Consider the following 23,299-nt stretch of genomic DNA (forward strand, 5'->3'; position numbering starts at 1 on the left):
TATTAGTTGGATGAACTGCTTTACTCCTAGATGGATGTTCTCTTGTCTACAGGTCAGGAAGGTCACATAGTACTGTTACTGTATATAAACAATGGACAGTACCCGAGACCAACAGCAGGGGGCAGCAATACACCAACTGGCGTTGTTGATTGTTGTTGAAGTGTTGATTGATTGATTGATGTACTTTATTTAGTAAGACATGAGAACAACAGTACATGGAAGTACAAATTCACAATACAAGGTCTACTAAACTGGAAGACTCATAAAAGCACTGAGCTTGTTTCAAATGAGTTCCCCATGCACACAAATCATGATACATATAAGAGACAGACAGATATACACAACTACTATAGAATGTCATACAATCAGTTTACAGGTTACTGGTATGAAGAGTGAGAAATATGTACAAAAGGAGAAGGAGAGAGGGGGGGGTAGGTTAGGTTAGGACTTAGACAGGGGCCATTTTCCAATTGCAGCCTCCTGAAGGTGTATCTTTAGGGCTGTTTTGAAAGAGAGTAGGGTTTTACACTCCTTTACTCCTTTTGGTAGGGCGTTCCACATTTTTGATGAATAGCATGAGAACGAGTTACTTCCCTTTGTTGAGCCAAAAAAGGGTTGGACAAGGTTTGTGGAGCTTCCTCTGGTATTGTGATCATGGACATCATTAACATTTTGGAAGTATTTTGACAAATACAGGGGGATCCCAATGTTATAGTATATCTTGAAGACCAGGCCCATAGCAAGTTGCTGTACTCTGTCCGCAACCCTAAGCCATCCAATCCTATCAAAATGATCAGGGGTTAGATGGGTTTTGTAATTGAGGCCAAGAAGTAGCCTTACAAGTTTGTTTTGGGATGTTTGGAGCCTTGTTTTTAAGGCCTTGGAGGTGTTGTGATACCACGAAGTACATGCATAATCGTAATGACCTTGTATGAGGGCCACTGCAAGAGTCTTCAGAGTCTTCTTACTGACTTTACGATCAATACTCCGCAAATAGCGTGTTTTTTTGTGGACCGTTTTGATCGTTTTTTCAGCATTTTTGTCACCAGAGAGGTCAGCCTCTAAGATAGAGCCCAGGTAGGTAATTTCGTTTTTTCTTTTGATGATATCATCACCCGCTTTGATCGTGAAGCTCTCTGCCTTTCTGAGGTTAGGAGTGGACCCAAAGAGGATGCATTCCGTTTTGCCCAGGTGTAATGAGAGCTTGTTGTCGGAGAGCCAGATGCAGATCTTGTTGAGTTCAGAGCTGAGAGTTTTCTCAACCTGCAGCCTGTCCCTGTCCGAGACTAGCAGGGCCGAGTCATCTGCGAACAGGAACAGGTTGCAGTCGCAGGCTGATGACATGTCATTCACATATATCAGGAACAGTAAGGGCCCTAGTATACTTCCTTGGGGAACACCACAAGTCACTGGGAGGGGGGGGGGACTGGGTGCCGTTTACTTCCACCACTTGCTCCCTCCCTTCCAGGTAGGATCTCATCCAGTTCACTGACGTGTCATCAAAACCTATTGCTTTGAGCTTATTGATCATAATTGGGTGATTAACGGTGTCAAAAGCCTTCTGGAGGTCCAGCATGACCATGCCGCAATATTTGCCCTTTTCGATCTCTTGTTTGATAGAGTCGTTCAAATAGAGAAGGCATGTGTCAGTGGAGTGGTTTGTTCTGAAGCCAGATTGGAATTTGTAGATTAGATTTTTCTCGGCAAGATACTTGTCGACCTGTTCATAGACTATTTTTTCCATGACTTTCGAGATGGAGCTTAGAATAGAAATAGGGCGGTAGAAGAAGAACATACCCACAATGCAGTAGTGAAAACGACATGGTGTGTTGACTGACTGTTGTTGACACTTTAAAATACCATAGATTTATATAAAAGTAAAATACAAAGAAAAGTAAAACGTGTCGTTTCTAAACAGTGTCGTCGTTAAGCAGCAGGAGGACGTTTGTTAGCAGCTCAACCACTGAAACACAGCAGGTAAAGATCAACTCATTATGTTGGCTTTACTTTGTATTTATTGACTCAATATGGAATATAATATGTAATTGCTGTTACTTGATAGATTATAATTCATGTGATCATTAACACAACAAGTACTCAAAGCAGCTATACGTACATTGTTTTGCTACATGTTGTTGATTTAACTATTATTAATGTAATGGTTAATGTCCATATAAACAATGATCAGACGTTGCTTGTACATGAGTAGGCTTGGATCAAGACGGTCATCGGTCATAATGAACGTCTTGAAGTTATTTCTAAATAGTCTTTGCACTTTCACACTTTGGGTCCGTCCGTACATCTACTTAAACGTTCAGGTTTCAAATATAAAGTGTTTACCTCATGGCCACGGATGTTACAATTATGTTCGGGGCCTCAGAAGTACCCTTATCTTCCGTATTGTTCAATTTTAATCATTTTAATCCGATCTGTGTCAGATCTCCGTATTCTTTCAACTGCGTGACCCTATTGGTTGAGAGGTGTATTGCACTCTGATACATTATAAGTATGAGGAAAATGGCCACCGATCAGGATTAAAATGTTTTCTATTGAACAATACGGAAGATACGGGTACCTTTGAGGGCCCGTACATAATTGTAACATCCGTGGCCATGAGGTAAACACTTTATATTTGAAATCTGAACGTTTATGTAGATGTACAGACCCCAAGTGTGAAAGTGCAAAGACTATTTTGAACCTACTCCAAGACTGTCAGATAATATATGACAGTCTTCTATCAAGGCTACATGAGTAGGATCTTTACTCTGTCCACAGTAATGTTACTGTGATTGTCTGTCAAGTGAAGTTAAACATTTGTCTGAGCACTTGTCGTGCTGTACAGCGAGGGAAATAAGCAACTAGATCTATGAAAAGATCTACAAGCTCACAACACGCCGCATTTCGAGCTTGTAGATCTGCTATTTTCAAAAGAATCTTGAAACATTTCAACAACACAAATCTGGTAAGGGGGTCCCTGGCACAAAATGCTTTTTAGATGGGGGGGGATATTCATTTTGGGAACAATGTTTGAGAACCACTGGTTTAAACAACATTAGGGAAGCAAGCCCAAATAAGGACCGGAACAAGTCCATAAAAACACAACTACCAATGTCTACAAGCGACATTACAGATAAACAAGCCCAAAGTCGCTTATAATATTAGCAGACATGGCAAAACTGATGCTGTTGTGTGTCAGGCCTAGAATGACCATCCAGGTAATGCATGGCATTGAAAGTAGTTTCCCTGTCTTGTTCATGGGTTGCTTTCTTGCTTTTTGTTTCTTTTCCCTCATCAGATTCCTTGAAAAAGGCTCTCCATCATTATCATCTTGACTAGATCTGTGAGATCTGAACATCTCAGTCTAATGAGACTGAGTTTGAGCTTTTAGGGAGGGGCCAAAGTGCACCGATGTAAATTAAAGGGTTGCACTGGATTTATGACTAAAAACAAGACAAAACGATCATTGTGCGAAATGGATCGTGGCATGATCACTGTTTTATCTTGTTTTCATAATTGTTGGAAGCCAAAATTGTAATTGACAATAGAATGTGAATAATTCAGCAGCCCAACTTTGATCACTGCCTTCATCGAGGTCAAATAAAGGCTGTTTATGTGATCAAATATAATTCCCCATCCCTACTTGTGAACATAAGTTTTGCTTGGGGATGTATTTTGGGCCACATTTCAGTGTTTGAACTGCACTTATTGGCTACTTTCACCTTATTCACTTTACACCATTATTTGCATCGTTGGAATCACTCCTTTGATACTCTTGTGTAATCTTAAGTTAAGCGTGATATCTTCTACAATACTGTATATAAACTGTGTAAACCATTATCCTTGCACCCAACGTTCATATGTTGTTTGACTTTAATAACTGGAGACTACTGTGTCCAGTCATTAATGTCCTTTTTCAATTCCTTCATTTCAGACCAGTGTGTGGAGTCCAGACTGCAGGTGAAGATGAACTCTCCAGACTCAGCCAGGGCCATTTCTATTAAACAGGAGGAACCTGAAGACCATCCACAACTCAGTAAGTTTCATGTGCTCTCTCTTTCTTTCATATGCTCTGTTCTGTAGGACTGTCACAATATCAAATGTACACTGCGATATCAATGGTAAACCAAAAAAATACCAGCAAAAATGTCATACAGAGCCACATCATACAAATCTGTTCACATAGATTTTAAACTACTTCCTGTTTAAGGTGTTCAATTCAAGGTTCTGATTAGGAACAACACACACAGTGCTAGATTTATTACGGTGGTGTTTAATTACTTCTTCTGTTTAAGAAAGTAGGTAGCTGATATATTGCACTTTTACCTTAGCGCTAGGTATACTCTCAGTTGCTTGTTTCAGAAGAAAATGCACTTAAGACTTCTGGTGATTCGTAGTTTCCTGCCTACCTATGTTGAATGCACTTATTGTCGCTTTGGATAAAAGCGTCTGCTAAATGACTGTAATGTAAATGTAATGTACTTCCAAACTTTTCACCAGAAATATCAAGTTTTCATGTCTGGAGGTGGCTCCGTTTCATAACGTCATGCACATAGCGGCATGAGCTGTGATTGGTCTACTTTGAAAGTAGCAGACTGTAAATACAGACAGACAGACAGACCTGTTGTATACGACTTGGCCTACAGCCTAATTTACTCCCAAATCAGAGCTCACAAGTGAAGCATTATGTTTTAATATCGTTTGATAATTTTAGGACTCAAATTAAGTATTTGCTTTAACACCATTATTTATTTGTTGGGTAAAGTAACTAAATATATCAATTCAGATTACTTATGTATATATAGAATATGTATTTAGCTGAAATCTTGCTAAAACGTTGAAGCCTGAGTTTAGGCTGTCAGTTTCCAGAAACACCTGTAATAACCTTTAGTTATAAACTGGTCAATCTAAGTAGGCAATAGCTCATTTTCTACATAGAACATGGACAAAGGAAGAATGGTTTTACATTTTAGAAATCCATTGTGACAAGAGTTTCAGTGAGTTAGGTTCCCTGAAGACACACCGGCGTGTTCACACTGGAGAAAAACCTTTCCACTGTAAACATTGTGACAAGAGTTTCAGTGAGTCAGGTTCTCTGAGGTATCACCAGCGTATCCACAAACCTTTCCACTGTAAATATTGTGACAAGTGTTTCAATCAGTCAGTTCACCATACACCAGCATTGGTGTACAATACGCCACAGTGGGCAAAAACTTTTCCACTGTAAACATTGTGACAAGAGTTTCATTGTGTCAACTGACCTGATTATACATCAGAGTGTTCACACTGGATAAAAACCTTTCCACTGTAAACATTGTGACAAGAGTTTCAGTCGGTCAGGTTCTCTGAAGAAGCACCAGCGTTTCCACACTGGTGAAAAACCTTTCCACTGTAAACATTGTGACAGTCAGTTAAGTGCTCTGAAAAGACATCAGTGCATTCACACCAAAAGGGGAAAAAATAAAACACTTTCCACTATAAATCTGGGAGGATCAATTAAACAGCTGTATGTTGTCAGGGAGTTGAATAGAGAGGCACAAATATCATGTATATTTATACTGCTCCTGTCAACAGTTTCCATTAGGACTTGGCTTTTGGAGTCATTCCCCAGCTATAGTTTTTATATTATGATTTAATGTCATTTAAATCAAACGGCGGGGAGAAAGTGAAAGAAGACTCAACTAACGCTGAAAAGCACCAACATTTTTAAGCAGTGGCTGCTGAAGGAGCACTAAAACAGTGAAACGCCCCAGCGAAGGGTACATTTTCCGCACAGCACCCACACTGGAGGAAACTGTTCTCTTGTCATAATGTTAAATGTGTTTGGCAAGAGTTTCAGTCAGGAAAGATCTCTGAGAAGACATCAACGTATTCACACCAAGGGGGAAAAACAACTTTCTACTAAATTACCTTCCCTGGAGGGATCAAATTAAACAGCTGTATGTTGTCAGGGGGTTGGATAGACATTTTAAAATGTAATGGATATTTATACTGCTCCTGTCAACAGAAGTTTTCATTAGGACTCATCTTTAGGATACATTCCACAAGCTTTTTTATTTTCTATTAAAACATTACAACAATCAGTTAGAAGTGTTATCGGTAACATTATTATTAGTATTAATTTTACCACAATACATCTTTTTTGCACAATAGTGCGGTGTTATTATTTTTTTATATTATAAATGACCATGTAAACCATATCAATTGTATAAGCTAGAACTGATTTACTCGAATTTTACAGTTTTAATATTATGATTTGATATAATTTTGCTGTGTTCTATTACATGCCCAATGAATGGGGCACTATTTCAATTATTTTACTTATTAGATATCAGTTAACTGAGGGAAAAATACTGTGCATGTAACTTTTTTTAAAGAATCATGACAGTAATTGTTACAATTAATGGGAGGGCTATGATCATTATTATAATTATAAGTTGTATTACATTTATATTGTGATATGCAATATGTTTCATTATTATGAATTGTTTAGTGAATTGTTATCAGGAAGGTGAAACATAAGCTATGATCTCTTAACATTACTTTATTTTGGATGTGTGGAAGAATTTAGTCTGGAGGCAGGAATCAGAATGCTCAACTTTATTGTCACATCACATGATAACAGTCACAGTTATCTGCAGTTACAGGAAGACTTAAAATAAAGAAATAATATAGACGAAACAAACAAGTAAAACAAATACAAAGATTTTAAAAACAGGTACGGTATATCGTATATGCATCTTCAGATCTCAATTATATAGGTTATATACAGTACATTTAATATACATCCAACAACCATTTGCAGACAGATCTGACAAAATAGGATTGTGGGTCTTGTTTTATACCTTATTATGGCCCTAAGACTTGGTGTACTTTTTTTTTAAAGTTATTTTTTTATTATGAAATCTAATGATTAGTTACACCATTTTAGGTCAGCCTGGCCCAGTGAAATTCATCCATTACAATCAATCTATCTATACAGAACTGTCTGTTTCCCAGAACATTCTGGTACAATAAACAAAACTCTGAACTGTATGTAAACAGTTCTGTTTAAAAACAATGTTTCATGTTTTATGATGTAAAGCAGCATTTGTGGGGTTAACAATCTGCGGGAACTCAAGAGTAGTGTGTGTTTCAACACGGATGAGAGAGAGGGACGGACACGTATCCGGTGTTCCTCCCTCTCTGGTCCGGGTCGTCCGTTGTGAACGAGAGAGACAAACAAACAGCAGAGAGTGAACGTGATGCAGAGAAAGTTTGTTATATTATAAGTTTACAGTGAACAAACCTTTGTGTAACTTGTGTCTGAGATTGTCTTTGTTCGACAGTCTGTGTAAAGTTATGAAAACAGGAGGAATTTACACACGACGTTCAAATACTGTTTGTTTTATGGACTAATGCTAACGCTAATGCTAAGGTAGAGCTTTGAGCAACCAGGGCTTCACTCTGTGTTCCTCTGACAACGTGGGATGAGATTGGAACCTGACCCTGTGACGGTTGGAGGACTGAGGGACGTCCAGGAACGTTAACTAAGGAACCACACTTTGATTTGACTCACCCAGGTGTGTGTGTGTGTGTGTGTGTGTGTGTGTGTGTGTGTGTGTGTGTGTGTGTGTGTGTGTGTGTGTGTGTGTGTGTGTGTGTGTGTGTGTGTGCGTGTGCGTGTGTGTGTGTGTGTTCTCTCACATTCGTTTGGAAGCCATAGTTAAAATATAATTGTAGTAATTGAGCAGCCCTACTTTGATCACTCCTATCACAAAGGTCAATTAAAGGTGGATTATGTATTATTATTAATCAGTATCGTTCTCTTTAGCTCATCAGTACGGTTTATGAGGTATTCAGTGTTGAACTGATCACTCTCAGCGCGGCTTTTGAGAAACTCAGAAATACTTACTGACCTTCAAGTCTTGTAGTGCTGATAGTGTGTCAGACTTTAATCTTAAAGGTCTTGTAGTGTAAAAAAAAGAAAAGAAATAAACCACATTTACTGTAAAACTGAGATTGTAATGTATCTGAGGCATTTTATATGTCTCTATTATAGTGGAGTAAAGCTTTTACACCATAGCTCAGCACTCTGAAATATTTTATGAATATTGATGAATGATAAGTAAATGTTTTATTCTATTGGTGATTTCCACAGAGAACCACAGGGAGAGATCTACGCTATCAAGAGAGATGGCCTCCAAAAGATCATTAACATGGTCAGAGGAACAGCGACAGATGGACCAGAGACATGGACTGTTTGATGCAATGCTGCAACCTGTAGTAAAGTTGTACAGGATAGGTATGTAGTGTTTTATTTACAACCTGTAGTAAAGTTGTACAGGATAGGTATGTAGTGTTTTATTTACAACCTGTAGTAAAGTTGTACAGGATAGGTATGTAGTGTTTTATTTACAGGTAGTCAAACTTACAGTAACTTTCTTATAACAAAGATACAACTTGTCTCTTTTCCTCTGCTATTATTTTAGAACGAAGAAAGTGAATTTACAGCTAAATAATGAAGAGTTGTATTGATTGATTGATTACTTTATCAACACGATTGTTACTACAGTACATGTAGTACAGTCAGAAGTTATTAAAGTCCTTATTCAATTGCTCCATTTCAGACCAGTGTGTGGAGTCCAGACTGCAGGTGAAGATGAACTCTCCAGACTCAGCCAGGGACATTTCTATTAAACAGGAGGAACCTGAAGACCACCCACACCTCAGTACGTATAGTCACTATCTGCAAAAAATGTAATGACATTGATAATATCCGGATATTCATAGCCATCATTAAATATCACTCAATATTCCTTTTTAACATGTTTTATTCTCATTACAATATCCAAAAGCACGTCCTATTTTTCACAAATGCAATACAAAAGAAAAACTGCAACAAATTGTACATTTTTCTACAGAGTAGACCAAAGCATCTAGAACAGGGTTTGTCTGTCACACAGCTCAAGCCGCTAAGTGCATGTATCTCTCACAGAGCAGTCTGTTAGTCTGCTCTGTGTGAGATAACAGATCTTTGACAAGCTTTTTAAAGCTTCTTGATTTGAGGTGTAACCACTTCAACCCTAGCATCCCTTTGCTGGGGGTATTTGAAAAAATACTGATCTACAAACTCAAGAGATTTGGTGTAGAGGGAAAAGAGAAAGGATCAAGTACAGAGTCGACCCTGCTCAACATTAGTATTAGTTAAAGGGCAAGACCACTTTGGTAACTACACAACCCAAACCTCTACCAAAGTGGTCTTGCCCTTTAACTAAGCTTTTTTTTTCTCACACTTTCAGAGAATATCTGTGGTCGTAATGGGGACATAGTTGACAATAGATGCCAAAAAATATATAAAGGTATAATTGTTGAGAATTTTTCCAATCTGAATTACTTCCTGTCAAACAAAAAAAAACATAATATGAGATTACATCGGTGGGTAAGTAGGTAGCCTTGAGAACTAATTATTCCCGAGCCATGTGGCCCATAGGGCAGGAGCTTATCTCCTGTTTCTGTGGCGTGAGGTGGCTTGATGTACAAGTATATCCCTGATTGATTGATTGATGTACTTTATTTAATAAGACATGAGAACATCAGTACATGGAAGTACAAAAAAATCACAATACAAGGTCTACTAAACTGGGAGGCTCATTAAGCACTGAGCTTGTTTAAGATGAGATCCCCATGCACACAAATCATGATGACATATAAGAGACAAACAGATATACACAACTACTATACAGAAAGTCATACAATCAGCTTACAGGTTACTGGTGTGAAGAGTGAAAATAAATGTACAAGAGAAAAAAAGAAATAGGGTGGGGGGGGGGAGGTTAAGACTTAGACAGGGGCCATTTTCGAATTGCAGCCTCCTGAAGGTGTATCTTTAGGGCAGTTTTGAAAGTGAGTAGGGGTTTGCACTCCTTTACTCCTTTTGGTAGGGCGTTCCACATTTTTGATGAATAGCATGAGAACGAGTTCATTCCCTTTGTTGAGCCAAATCTGGGTTGAACATGATTTGTGGAGCTTCCTCTGGTGTTATGATCATGGACTTCATTAACATTTAGGAAGTATTTAGACAAATACAGGGGGATCCCAATGTTGTGGTGTATCTGAGCCATGATGTACACAGACTTACCCCAATCCAACTCTTGATGCTGAGTGTCAAGCGGGGAGACATTGCGTCATATTTATAGTCTTTGGTATGACCCGGCCGGGGTATTGAACCCTGACCTCCCAATCTCAGGGCGGACCCTTTAACCATGCCAATTAGCTGGGTTTTCTAATCGGCGGGTACTAACCAATTTTAACTTATTATATCATTCAGTGCCACATGACGTCTAAGACGTCACGTGGCCTGAGCTCCACGTGACGTCTAAGACGTCATGAAAAAAAATGGGAAAAAAAAAACATTTTTTTTTTCTAAAGATGTTCAGAACTCAAGATATCATGATTTGAAAATATTCTGCTCCATTCACTCTTTGTTTAAGTTCTTACTTAAAAAGGCTGTATCTCGGCTCCTAAGCGCTTTTTTTTTAACAATGAATTTTGGCTGTGGCACTCAGAGCCAATTCTGCCTGTCATGGCACACATTATGTGGCCTTCAAAAACTCACTCTTTGGCACCTCCTACAGGTGCTTGCCACAAAAAAGCCCAGTGATTGGGATTAAGCCTTTTCAGCTGTGCTATGACCTGTAATGAGTGTTAAGGCGTGTCAGGTCAGCTCATTGATTTCAGCACCCCTGAATCCTAATTTGTTTGTTGAAAGGGAGTTTCTTAACTTGGACAGAGCTCCTCATTCTTTTCCCTGCTTTTGAGCCTTGGAGAGCCTTTGCTTGTGAGTTTTCATGTTTAGTTCTACATTCTTGTATTGTAATTCATGTGGCATTTCAACCCGATCGCCAGAGGAAACGTTCTCATTGAACGTTTTTCAGCGTTTCTCAAAATCCGTGCATAGACTACTGGAAAACCACAAATTCCGTGCATAGCCGCCTCGCATCGCCCCCATTGTGACTAAACCATTTCGGAGCCGCGCAGTCTCAAGGGAATTGTCGCTTTGTGAAGGACCACCGAGCGCGCTAAAGCGCGCGAGTTGCCGTCCTGAACATAGCGACATTCCCTTGAGCCTACTCAGCGGCGTTTGAGTTACGTACCGATAGGCACAGAATCGTAAATTTTGTTGTGGGGACTGCTCTACTTCCTGGTTTTTCCGGGTTGCGACTGGTTACGCCCACCGTGGGACTCCCCGTACATATGCACGGAATTTGGGGGTTTCTAGGCGACTATGCACGGAATGACGTGCACAAATCCGTGCAATGTATACTAATTCTCTGGCGATCAGGCTGGGCATTTAGTTAAAACACATTTCATGATGCTGTGGTTAAAAATACTAAACTAAGATGAATGTAGCTTTTTGCCATAATGTTAAACTAACATGCTTATTGTAATAATGTGCAAGGAGAATATTGTACAGTATGTTATGATGATACATTTGCTTTATGTGTATGTGTTGTGACCAAGACACTGTTATATTGTTTATTTCAGTTTTCCAAAAAATATTTGGATAATGAGAAGAAGATACAGTAAAGTCTGGAAAGTAACTCCTGTGTCGGACTCTTTGATTCCATTGATGTTGTTCGCTATCTGTCAAGGGATGTATAAGGGACACGCATCTATCTGAGACAGAATAGTAAAAAAGCAACCTCACAACAGGCACTACAGTACAGGAAAGAAAGCACTTCATCTCAAGTATTTCTCGCTCATCATCACGCTTCATACGCCCAGACGGCATAAGCAATACATGATGTCAGAGAAAGAGCTTCCAGGTGAAGGCCCAACGGAGCAAACAATGAAGACAAGGTCCATAGCCTTCAGTTCAGCTAGGAGTTCAGCAAGGAGTTCAACAGCTAGCAGAACCGCCGCCAAGGCTCGTGCCAAGCTGGAGGGCACCCGAGCCAGGACTGAATTTATCAAAAAGCAATCAGAACTCATGATTGAAAAGGCTCGTGTGGAAGCGAGTCTTGCTGTTCTTAAGCAAGAATGTGATGTAGCTGCAGCCATTGCAGAGACAGAAGTGCTGGAGGAAGCAGCAGAAAGTGAACATGAAGAGAAGCATTCAGAAGTACAAGGTGTCTCTGAACGCGTTACCAACTATGTTCAACAGCAGTCCCAGCTAGAGGCGATAACTCCTGCAGGCGTGGAGCCATATCAACCACCACTAGAGCCCATTGTTCATGATCTCAGAGCTGGAACGCCACCAAGGCAGCATCGCTCTGCAGCTCGAACTGCACATTACGGGAAGCTTGATGGCGATGACGCCACACAGCAACGTCAGAGGACAACACCAGTGAGTCATCGCAACATCCAAGCACTGCCATTCTCTCCCACAACTATTCAGTCTACACCACAGTCACCGCTCAAAGACTCTGATATGAGTGACATTGCTAGATACTTAGCACGACGTGAGCTTGTCAACTCGGGACTCTCCAAGTTCGACGATCGACCGGAGAGTTATTGGTCGTGGAAGTCATCTTTCTTGAATGCAACGGAGGATTTGCACCTGTCAGCTAGTGAGCTGCTAGATGTGATGTCAAAGTGGTTGGGAGAACAGTCTGCACATCATGTGAGGCGGATTCGAGCCGTGCATTTAGGCGATCCTGTTACAGGCCTAAGAAAGGCTTGGGAGCGACTGGAAGACTGCTATGGCGCCCCAGAGATTGTTGAAAAGTCTCTATTCGACAGGCTCGACAGCTTTCCAAAGATCAATATCAAGGATCCCTCAAAACTTCGGGAGCTTGGAGATCTCCTACAGGAGATGGAGTCTGTTAAATTGGAAGGTTACCTGCCTGGGCTTAACTATCTTGACACCCCCCGTGGTGTTGCACCTATAGTAGACAAGTTACCTTACAGCCTTCAAGATAGGTGGATGGCTAAAGGTTCCCAATACAAAGTTGTTAATCGTGTTGCCTTTCCGCCATTCTCTTACTTCTGTGACTTCATCTGCAGAGAGGCCCGGTCACGCAATGATCCAAGCTTTGCTCTTTCATCAGGAAACCAAAGTGTGCCAAAACCGGAGCAGCCAGCCAAGCGGCAAGTGAAAAGCTCAGTCTATGCCCACAAGACCGAGGTCTCGTCAGATACTGTGAATCAGACGCAGTCAGATGACAGAAGCAATTCAAGTGGTTTGGATGTCGACAAGCAATGCCCACTTCATAAGAAGCCCCATCCTCTCAAGCGCTGCAGGGGGTTTAGGAGCAAGCCTCTTGAGGAGCGTAAGACGTTCCTAAGGGAAAACGGCATATGCTTCAGATGCTGTGCTACAACCACTCATCTGGCCAGAAACTGTAAGGCGGCTATCAAATGCAAAGAATGTGACAGCGACGCCCATGTTACAGTCTTACATCCTGGACCACCCCCTGCAACCCCAACCGAGCATGGCGGGGAGAGAGAAGATGAAACACTTCAATCAGCTGTCACTACGAAGTGTACTGAGGTCTGTGGAGATGGTAGGAATACAAGATCATGCTCCAAGATCTGCCTGGCTAAGGTTTATCCAGAGAGTCACCCAAATAAAGCAGTCAAGCTGTATGTAATCCTGGATGACCAAAGCAACCGATCGCTTGCCAGAACCGAGTTCTTCGACCTGCTGAACATCAAGGGAGAAAACTCAGCTTACACCCTTCGTACCTGTGCAGGTGTGACAGAGACCTCAGGGAGGAGGGCCACAGGTTTCATTGTGGAGTCCTTAGATGGCGTGACAAAGGTGAAACTGCCAACTCTGATCGAGTGCAACAATATGTCAGATGACAGGGCCGAAATACCAACTCCAGAGGCAGCGCAGTGGCATACTCACCTAAGGCCCATTGCTCATTGCATTCCCCCACTGGATCCTAAAGCCCAAATTATTCTTCTCGTGGGTCGCGACATACTCCAGGTCCACAAAGTGCGGGAGCAACGGAATGGACCGAGCAACACCCCCTACTCACAGAGACTCGACCTGGGTTGGGTCGTGGTCGGAGATGTCTGCCTAGGATCCGTGCACAAGCCTGCAGCTGTAAGTGCTTACCGCACCCATGTACTTGACAACGGACGTCCTTCCCTTCTTCCTCCATGTCCCAACCGGTTCTGTGTCAAGGAGAAGTTCAGTGTCAAGCCTCCACCTGACATTCCCCTAGCATGCGACACCTCCATCTACGACAGCTGTGCCATAGGACATGCCATCTTTGAAAGGTCAGAGAACGATGACAAAGTTGGACTGTCTATTGAAGATCGACTCTTTTTGGACATCATGAGTAGAGAGATGTTCATGGATGACAGCAACAGTTGGGTGGCACCACTCCCCTTCAGAACGCCACGCCAACGGCTCCCCAACAATAGAGACCAGGCACTGACACGCCTGAAAATAGGTAAGGCGAAGCTAGCCCCACAAGCTGCTCATAACATTCCCAGACTGGAACTGGGGGCTGCTGTTCTAGCCGCAGAGATAGAACAGATCGTCACAAGTGAATTGGACTTCACCCCAGAAGCTGTGGAGTTCTACACTGATAGCAGAGTCGTCTTGGGATATATCCATAACCAGACAAGACGTTTCTATGTGTATGTCTGCAACAGAGTGCAGCTTATCAGAAAGGTCTCAAGCCCAGCACAGTGGCATTACATCTCTTCGAGTCGCAACCCTGCAGACCTCGCCACTCGCTCTGTACCAGCTGCTCTGTTAAGCACTACCACTTGGCATACAGGACCTGCTTTTCTGGCTCAGGCTGGGGAAGAACCATCGCTGGAAAAGGAGAGGTTTGACCTCATCGACCCAGACATAGATGTGGAAGTTCGCGCTCTCGCCACTACTCTATCTACCGAGAGCTCCTTTCTAGGATCCCATCGCTTTGAGCGATTCTCTTCATGGAGGTCACTAGTGAAAGCTACAGCCTCACTCATACACATCGTCCAGTCCTGTAAGGTGACAGATGGTCAGGATGGAACCTGCAGATCGTGGCACCACTGCACAACGCCTCGCACAGTAGAGGAACTGTTGCAAGCAGAAGTTGTCATAATCAAGACTGTGCAGAGAGAAGCTTACAAAGAAGAGCTTGTCTGCATTGCTAATGGAAAATGCATTCCAAGGAACAGTACGCTGAAAAAAATGGATCCTTACTTGGACAAAGGAGGCCTTCTCAGGATAGGAGGCCGGCTTAAGCATGCTGCTCTGGATTTCGAAGAGAAGTTCCCTGTGATTATTCCAGGCCGCAGCCATGCCGCAAAACTGCTTGTGAACCACTACCACGACCGAGTCAAGCATCAAGGTCGTGTGTTCACCGAAGCTTCTGTTCGCACTGCAGGGTACTGGATTGTCGGCGGTAGGAAGTGTGTCAACAGCATCCTTCACAAGTGCGTGATATGCAACAAGCTTCGTGGGAAGGCAACTGAGCAGAAGATGGCGGACTTGCCCATCGACCGTTTGAGCACTGAACCACCGTTTACATATGTTGGGCTCGACGCATTTGGCCCATGGACGGTGGTTGCGAGACGTACAAGAGGAGGACAGGCTCAAAGCAAAAGATGGGCTATTCTCTTCACCTGTATGAGTACTCGTGCCATACATATTCAGCTGATTGACAGCATGGATTCATCCACCTTCATAAACGCCCTGAGAAGGTTCTTTGCTCTGCGAGGACCTGCAAAGCAGATACGCTCGGATTGCGGGACCAACTTCATAGGGGCCTGTAAAGATCTGGAAATCCTGACAACCGATCCTCATGAACCCAGAGTGAAGCAGTACCTTACTGAAGAGGGCTGTTCCTGGGTCTTCAATCCGCCTCATGCATCCCACATGGGAGGAGTCTGGGAGCGGATGATAGGCGGCTCCAGACGCATACTGGATTCTATGCTGCAGCAAACCAGCGCCTCTCGCTTAACACATGACGTGTTGTCTACCCTGATGGCAGAGGTCACAGGAATAGTCAATTCAAGGCCTCTTACTCCCATCTCAACTGACCCAGAATCACCTTTCTTGCTGACACCAGCTATGCTCCTCACTCAAAAGGTCTGCACCCTAGGTCCCCCTCGAAGGCGACTTCAAGGAATCCGACCTACACAGGCAGCAATGGCGGCAGGTGCAGCATCTTGCGGACACCTTCTGGAGCAGATGGAGGCGTGAATACCTGGTAACGCTTCAGAGCCGAAGCAAATGGCAAGAGGAACGACAGAACCTGAAGGAGGGCGATGTAGTCCTTCTTAAAGACGCCCAGGCCAAGCGCAACGAATGGCCCATGGCCCTTGTGACCAACGCGCTGGCTGGCAGTGATGGACGAGTCAGAAAGTTCGAGCTCAGAGTTGCAAGGAATGGAACAATCAAGACATTCTTCAGACCTGTTTCAGAGACAGTTCTTCTGATGTCAACCAAGGACTGATATTCTGTATTCTTTACTCTGTGTGAAAGTTTATTGTGATTTAAGTTTGTTGTACTGTATAGTGGTATCTGATTAATCCCAGGCGGGGAGTGTCATGGCACACATTATGTGGCCTTCAAAAACTCACTCTTTGGCACCTCCTACAGGTGCTTGCCACAAAAAAGCCCAGTGATTGGAATTAAGCCTTTTCAGCTGTGCTATGACCTGTAATGAGTGTTAAGGCGTGTCAGGTCAGCTCATTGATTTCAGCACCCCTGAATCCTAATTTGTTTGTTGAAAGGGAGTTTCTTAACTTGGACAGAGCTCCTCATTCTTTTCCCTGCTTTTGAGCCTTGGAGAGCCTTTGCTTGTGAGTTTTCATGTTTAGTTCTACATTCTTGTATTGTAATTCATGTGGCATTTAGTTAAAACACATTTCATGATGCTGTGGTTAAAAATACTAAACTAAGATGAATGTAGCTTTTTGCCATAATGTTAAACTAACATGCTTATTGTAATAATGTGCAAGGAGAAAATTGTACAGTATGTTATGATGATACATTTGCTTTATGTGTATGTGTTGTGACCAAGACACTGTTATATTGTTTATTTCAGTTTTACAAAAAAGATTTGGATAATGAGAAGAAGATACAGTAAAGTCTGGAGATTAACTCCTGTGTCGGACTCTTTGATTCCATTGATGTTGTTCGCTATCTGTCAAGGGATGTATAAGGGACACGCATCTATCTGAGACAGAATACTGCCATAAATAAGCTGGGCACTGAATGAGTTAAGTCAAGTAGTCTTTCAAACAGCTATGATTCATCAGCCTATGCTAGATACTAGAGGACAGTGTCACTCAATCTGAACAGAGAATATGGCCAAATGGTGCGTTATTGATTATGTCATAAACAGTACATTAAATGTTTCCAAAAACATTTGAGGTGAGAAATAGACAATGCAGTAACATACACTTGATTCAGCACTGCCTTGAAAATGGGTGAAGTAGTCCTTTAAGTGGTTAACAACATTCAAATAAGTACATCTTCTTCAACTATTTCCAGATTTCAGTGAATGGCACGTCATTTGAAAGCTTACAGTCTGCACTTTAATAATATGTAAAAAAAAAAATAATATAATGACCATGACTTGCAGCTCATACTATTAGATGTGGAAAAATACTTGCTTGACCTATTGGCAGCATGCACAAGAAATGTGGCGCTGATCGGTACAGTGGTTTGTGAAATTAGTCCCAGACACACAGAGAGATTCACAGACTCATTTATAGACATACTGTACAGGGCCTGGTCATGAAAATAAGTGTACATACATTTTAAACTACGACCCATTAACTTTCACCAGACATGTCAAGCTTTTGTGTTTGGAGGTGCTTCTGTTTCATAACGTCATGCACTTAGTGGCATGAGCTATGATTGGTCTACTTTGGAGGTGACACACATACATACTGTATATGCAGACAAATCCAGTTGTATATAGCTTGGCTTACAGCCTCACTTACTCCCAAATCAGAGATCACATATTGATTGATTGATTGATTTAATACTTTATCAGTCAAACAAGGTAAAAAGCATGGAGGTCCAGTAACACATTTAGGCTAAAAGGATAACTCAAAAAACACGTTTTAATGATTCAAATTAAATATTTGTTCTATCACCGTAATTCATGTGTTGGGTAATATAACTAGATATATTGATTCAGGTTACTTTTTAAAATATGTATGTTGCTATAATCTTGCTAAACACTTTCGAGCCTGCTTTAGAGTTTCCAGAACCACCTGTAACAACCTGTACTTATGTAGTAACTGTTTTGTCTTCTTAGTAGGTAATAGCTATTTACATGGAAGATAGAACAATAGATATACATTTTAGGTGTTCACTATCATGTTCTTTTTCTGCTCCTAGCCATCCTGCACATGGTTGTGTGTAAAGAGGAGAATTCTCCTGAACAGAAGAGGAGCCCCAGTCTGCTCCAGCAGGAACCAGAGCCTCCACACATTAAAGAGGAACAGGAGGAGATACTTCAAAGACCAGAGGAGCCTGATGGATCAATGTTGACATTACTAGCAGTGAAAAGTGAAGTTCATGATGAACACATCTCTTCACACTGTTCTGAAGTTGAAGTTGAAGTTGAATCTGACACTGAAGTCACTGAAGACAGTGATGATTGGGGGGAGACAAGTGGAGGTGTCCACACTGGAGAAAAACCTTTCCTCTGTAAACTGTGTAACAAGAGTTTCAGCCGTTCATCTAACCTGAATGCACACCAGCGTATCCACACTGGAGAAAAACGTTTCCACTGTGAACTGTGTAACAAGAGTTTCAGATGGTCATGTATCCTGAAGAAACACCAGTATGTCCACACTGGAGAAAAACCTTTCCATTGTAAACATTGTGACAAGAGTTTCAGTCGGTCATGTGACCTGAAGACACACCAGCGTGTCCACACTGGAGAAAAACCTTTCCATTGTAAACATTGTGACAAACGTTTCAGTTGGTTAGATGTCCGAAATAAACACCAGCGTATCCACACTGGAGAAAAACCTTTCTACTGTAAACATTGTGACAAGTGTTTCACTGATTCAGGTAATCTGAAGAAACACCAGCGTATCCACACTGGAGAAAAACCTTTCCACTGTAGACATTGTGACAAGAGTTTCTTTCAGTCAAGTCATCTGAAGACACACGAGCGTATCCACACTGGAGAAAAACCTTTCCACTGTAAACATTGTGACAAGAGTTTCTTTCAGTCAAGTCATCTGAAGAAACACCAGCGTATCCACACTGGAGAAAAAAGTTTCCAATGTAAACATTGTGACAAGAGTTTCATTCAGTCATCTGACCTAAAGACGCACCAGCGTATCCACATTGGAGAAAAACCATACCACTGTAAGCATTGTGACAAGAAGTTCAATAAATTGTACACACACACAACGTACACAAGCACTGAGCCAGGCCTGAAACTTTATGTTTTAGCTCAAAGTATTTGTTTTGCTGGCATTTTTGCTGGCTTTAGAATAATGTGTGTGTGTGTGTGTGTGTGTGTGTGTGTGTGTGTGTGTGTGTGTGTGTGTGTGTGTGTGTGTGTGTGTGTGTGTGTGTGTGTGTGTGTGTGTGTGTGTGTGTGTGTGTTTGTTTAGTAAGAATGTTATGTAAATTGGAGTATAAACCTGAAAGAAGAGGGGAATTTAAGTATAACTGTTATGTTCCTGAAAAAAGAGAACTTGAACATTAGTGAATATATTTTTTATTTCCATTTTCACAAATAATTATTAAATAATTGAGGATTATTAAAAATAAAGAAAAAAGAAAAGAACAATTTGTGAAAATTAATTATTCTACATAATATGCAAGACTGCAAACAAATAAAATACTCTGATCCTGGGCAACTTGAAGTGATAAAGGTTATGAATTATAATTGAAGTGTTTCATTAAAAAGTTACTTAACCAGTTGACAAGTTATGAACACAATAAGTTACTCCTTCCTTGTTGTCTGTTATTGTTATTGCTGAGAATGAGAAGAGTGTCTCTTCTTAATTAATACTAAACTCCTCTGGGATTTGAATTGTTTCATTGCAGACTCTGTGGAGTCCAGGCTGCAGGTGCAGATGAACTCTCCAGACCCAGCCAGACCCGTTTCAATGAAACCAGAGGAACCTGAAGACCAGCCAGACCTCAGTATGTTTCACTCTTTCTTCCCTTTTTCGAGCTTCAAGCCATAGTTAAAATATAATTGTAGTAATTGAGCAGCCCTACTTTGATCACTCCTATCACAGAGGTCAAATAAAGGTGGATTATGTATTATTATTAATCGGTATCGTTCTCTTTAGCTCATCAGTACGGTTTATGAGGTATTCAGTGTTGAACTGATCACTCTCAGCGCGGCTTTTGCGAAACTCAGAAATACTTTTGTCTCTCACCTTCAAGTCTTGTACTGTGAGAGTGTGTCAGACTTTAATCTTTTAAAAGCCTTTTTAAAGTCTTGTAGTGTAAGAAAAGAAAGGAAATAAAAAACGTATTTTTTAAACCACATTTAAAACTGAGATTGCAATGTATCTGAGGCATTTTATGTCTCTATTATAGTGGTTGAAACTTTTTACACCATATCTCAGCACTCTGCAATAGTTTAATTTGATTAAATGTGAGGTTGATAAATGATAAGTAAATGTTTTATTCTATTGGTGATTTCCGCAGAGAACCACAGGGAGAGATCTATGCTATCAAGAGAGATGGCCTCCAAAAGATCATTAACATGGTCAGAGGAACAGCGACAGATGGACCATAGACATGGACTGTTTGATGCAATGCTGCAACCTGTAGTAAAGTTGTACAGGATAGGTGTGTAGTGTTTTATTAACAACCTGTAGTAAAGTTGTACAGGATAGGTATGTAGTGTTTTATTTACAACCTGTAGTGAAGTTGTACAGGATAGGTATGTAGTGTTTTATTTACAACCTGTAGTAAAGTTGTACAGGATAGGTATGTAGTGTTTTATTTTCAGGTATTTAAACTTCCTTGAACAAAGACATTTTATTTTATTATTTTAGAACGAAGAAAGTGAATTTACAGCTAAATAATGAAGAGTTGTATTGTTTGATTGATTACTTTATTAACAAGATTGTTACTATAGTACATGTAGTTCCGTCAGAAGTTATTAAATCCTTATTCAATTGCTTCATTTCAGACCAGTGTGTGGAGTCCAGACTGCAGGTGAAAATGAACTCTCCAGACTCAGCCAGGGACATTTGTATTAAACAGGAGGAACCTGAAGACCATCCACACCTCAGTACGTATTGTCACTATACGAGAATCTTGGCGAAAAATATAATGACAATGATAATATCCGGATATTCATAGCCATCATTAAATATCACTCATTATTCCTTTTTAACATGTTTTATTCTCATTACAATATCCAAAAGCACGTCCTCTTTTTCACAAATGCAATACAAAAGAAAAACTGCACCCAATTGTACATTTTACTACAGAGTGGTCGTAGACCAAAGCATCTAGAACAGGGTTTGTCTGTCACACAGCTCAAGCCGCTAAGTGCATGACGTCATGAAACAGAAGTACATGAAAGCCTGACATGCCTGGTACAAGTTTGGTAGTAGGTGAAAACTGATTTTATGGCGTGCCTTTGTAGGGGGGGAGACGTCTAGAAATGGGTCTGTTAGTCTGCTCTGTGTGAGATAACAGATCTTTGACAAGCTTTTTAGAAGCTTCTTGATTTGAGGTGTAACCACTTCAACCCTAAAATCCCTGTACTGGGGGAGCATTTGAAAAATTGCTGATCTACAAACTCAACGCGTCTTCACTCAAACTCATTTTTCTCTTTTTGCCACAAAATGTCATTGAACCTGTGAAAAAGAAACATTTAATCAAATGAATTTGATTAACATCGATGTCACATTTGCCAGTGATCAATTGTTAGTCGAATGAAAGCAAATACAGTACATGTTTTTTACTATGTTATTAAGTCACATGTATTATGAGTTTGTGTATGAACAGGAGTTCAACCGTTAAACCTGTGACATATTGGTGTAGAGGGAAAAGAGAAAGGACTAAGTTCAGAGTTGACCCTGCTCAACAATAGTATTTGTTAACTAAGCATGTTTTTCACACTTTCAGAGAATATCCTTGGTCGTAATGGGGATATATTTGACAATAGATGCCAAAAAATAAATATATATAATTGTTGAGAATTTTTCCAATCTTAATTACTTCCTGTCAAACAAAAACATAATATGAGATAACATCGGTGGGTAGGTAGGTAAGTAAGCCTTGAAAACCAATTATTCCCGAGCCATGTGGCCCATAGGGCAGGAGCTCATCTCTTGTTTCTGTGGCGTGAGGTGGCTTGATGTACAAGTATATCCTCCAGCCATGATGTACACAGACTTACCCCAATCCAACTCTTGATGCTGAGTGTCAAGCGGGGAGACATTGCGTCATATTTATAGTCTTTGGTATGACCCGGCCGTGGTATTAAACCCCGACTTCCCAATCTCAGGGCGAACACTCTAGTCTAACCATGCCAATTAGCTGGGTTTTTTAATCGGCGGGTACTAACCAATTTTAACATATAATAAGCACTTGTCAAGTAGTCTTTCAAACATCTTTGATTCATTAGCCTATGCTAAATACTAGAGGGTAGTGCTACTCTGTTGAATCTGAACAAAGAGGATGGCTGAATAGTGCGTTGTTAAAATGTGTGTGTGTGTGTGTGTGTGTGTGTGTGTGTGTGTGTGTGTGTGTGTGTGTGTGTTTGTGTGTGCGCAATAAGAAAATTGTGTAACTGGAGTGTTTACCTGAAAAAAGAAAACATGAAAATGTAGGATTAAGAGGGAACATTTTCTTTCAGAGAGATTTACATTATATTCATAATATATCCACATAATATTCATGCTGGGCAACTTGATGTGAAAAAGGTTATTATTCATAATCAAAGTGCTCTGTGAAAAAAAGTAACTTGCCCAGTTGACAAGTGATTAACACAATAAATTACTCCTTCTCTCATGTCTGTTATTTGTTGAAGTTGATTATAAGAGGACGTTCTGTTCTTAATTAATCCTAATCTCCTCTGGGATTTTAATTGTTTCATTCCAGACTCTGTGGAGTCCAGACTGCAGGTGCAGATGAACTCTCCAGACCCAGCCAGATCCGTTTCAGTGAAAAAGGAGGAACCTGAAGACCGGCCAGACTTCAGTAAGTCTCTCTCTTTTCCAGCTTCATTTGTCTTTAATTGTTATATACAGTTGCTAGCTGCACTATTCGCAGGGAAATTATTTTGCTTCAACAGTGTGGAACCAGACAAAATGAAATGTGATTTAAAGGTAATAGTAGTAACAAATTGGTCATATTGTCTTGTGGTGCACATGTAATGTTTGATCTGCGTTGTGTTGTGGATTCATGAAG

At 40.9% G+C, this 23,299-nt stretch overlaps 3 protein-coding genes across 3 annotated transcripts in view; 1 reads left to right on the forward strand and 2 right to left on the reverse strand.

Annotated features, from left to right (window-relative positions):
• Positions 1–23,299, reverse strand: part of LOC311057417 (uncharacterized protein) — a gene marked incomplete at its 3' end in the record, with an annotated part of 440,186 nt that overhangs the window by 282,922 nt on the left and 133,965 nt on the right. The gene's annotated exons all lie outside the window — the stretch shown is intronic.
• LOC311057874 (uncharacterized protein) overlaps positions 1–23,299 on the reverse strand; it is a 258,441-nt gene that overhangs the window by 115,770 nt on the left and 119,372 nt on the right. The gene's annotated exons all lie outside the window — the stretch shown is intronic.
• The window catches only part of LOC311056752 (uncharacterized protein), a gene marked incomplete at its 3' end in the record, with an annotated part of 36,420 nt that continues 21,300 nt past the window's right edge, over positions 8,180–23,299 (forward strand). Inside the window, exons 1-3 of the mRNA XM_084073558.1 lie at positions 8,180–8,281; positions 8,607–8,708; positions 22,991–23,089. Coding sequence (XP_083929684.1) covers positions 8,218–8,281; positions 8,607–8,708; positions 22,991–23,089 — 265 coding nt within the window. The 5' untranslated portion in view covers positions 8,180–8,217. The remainder of the gene's footprint in view (positions 8,282–8,606; positions 8,709–22,990; positions 23,090–23,299) is intronic.

The sequence above is a fragment of the Gymnoscopelus microlampas genome, assembly GCF_963454915.1.
Source record: "Gymnoscopelus microlampas genome assembly, chromosome: 12".
Classification (NCBI taxonomy): Eukaryota; Metazoa; Chordata; class Actinopteri; order Myctophiformes; family Myctophidae; genus Gymnoscopelus; species Gymnoscopelus microlampas.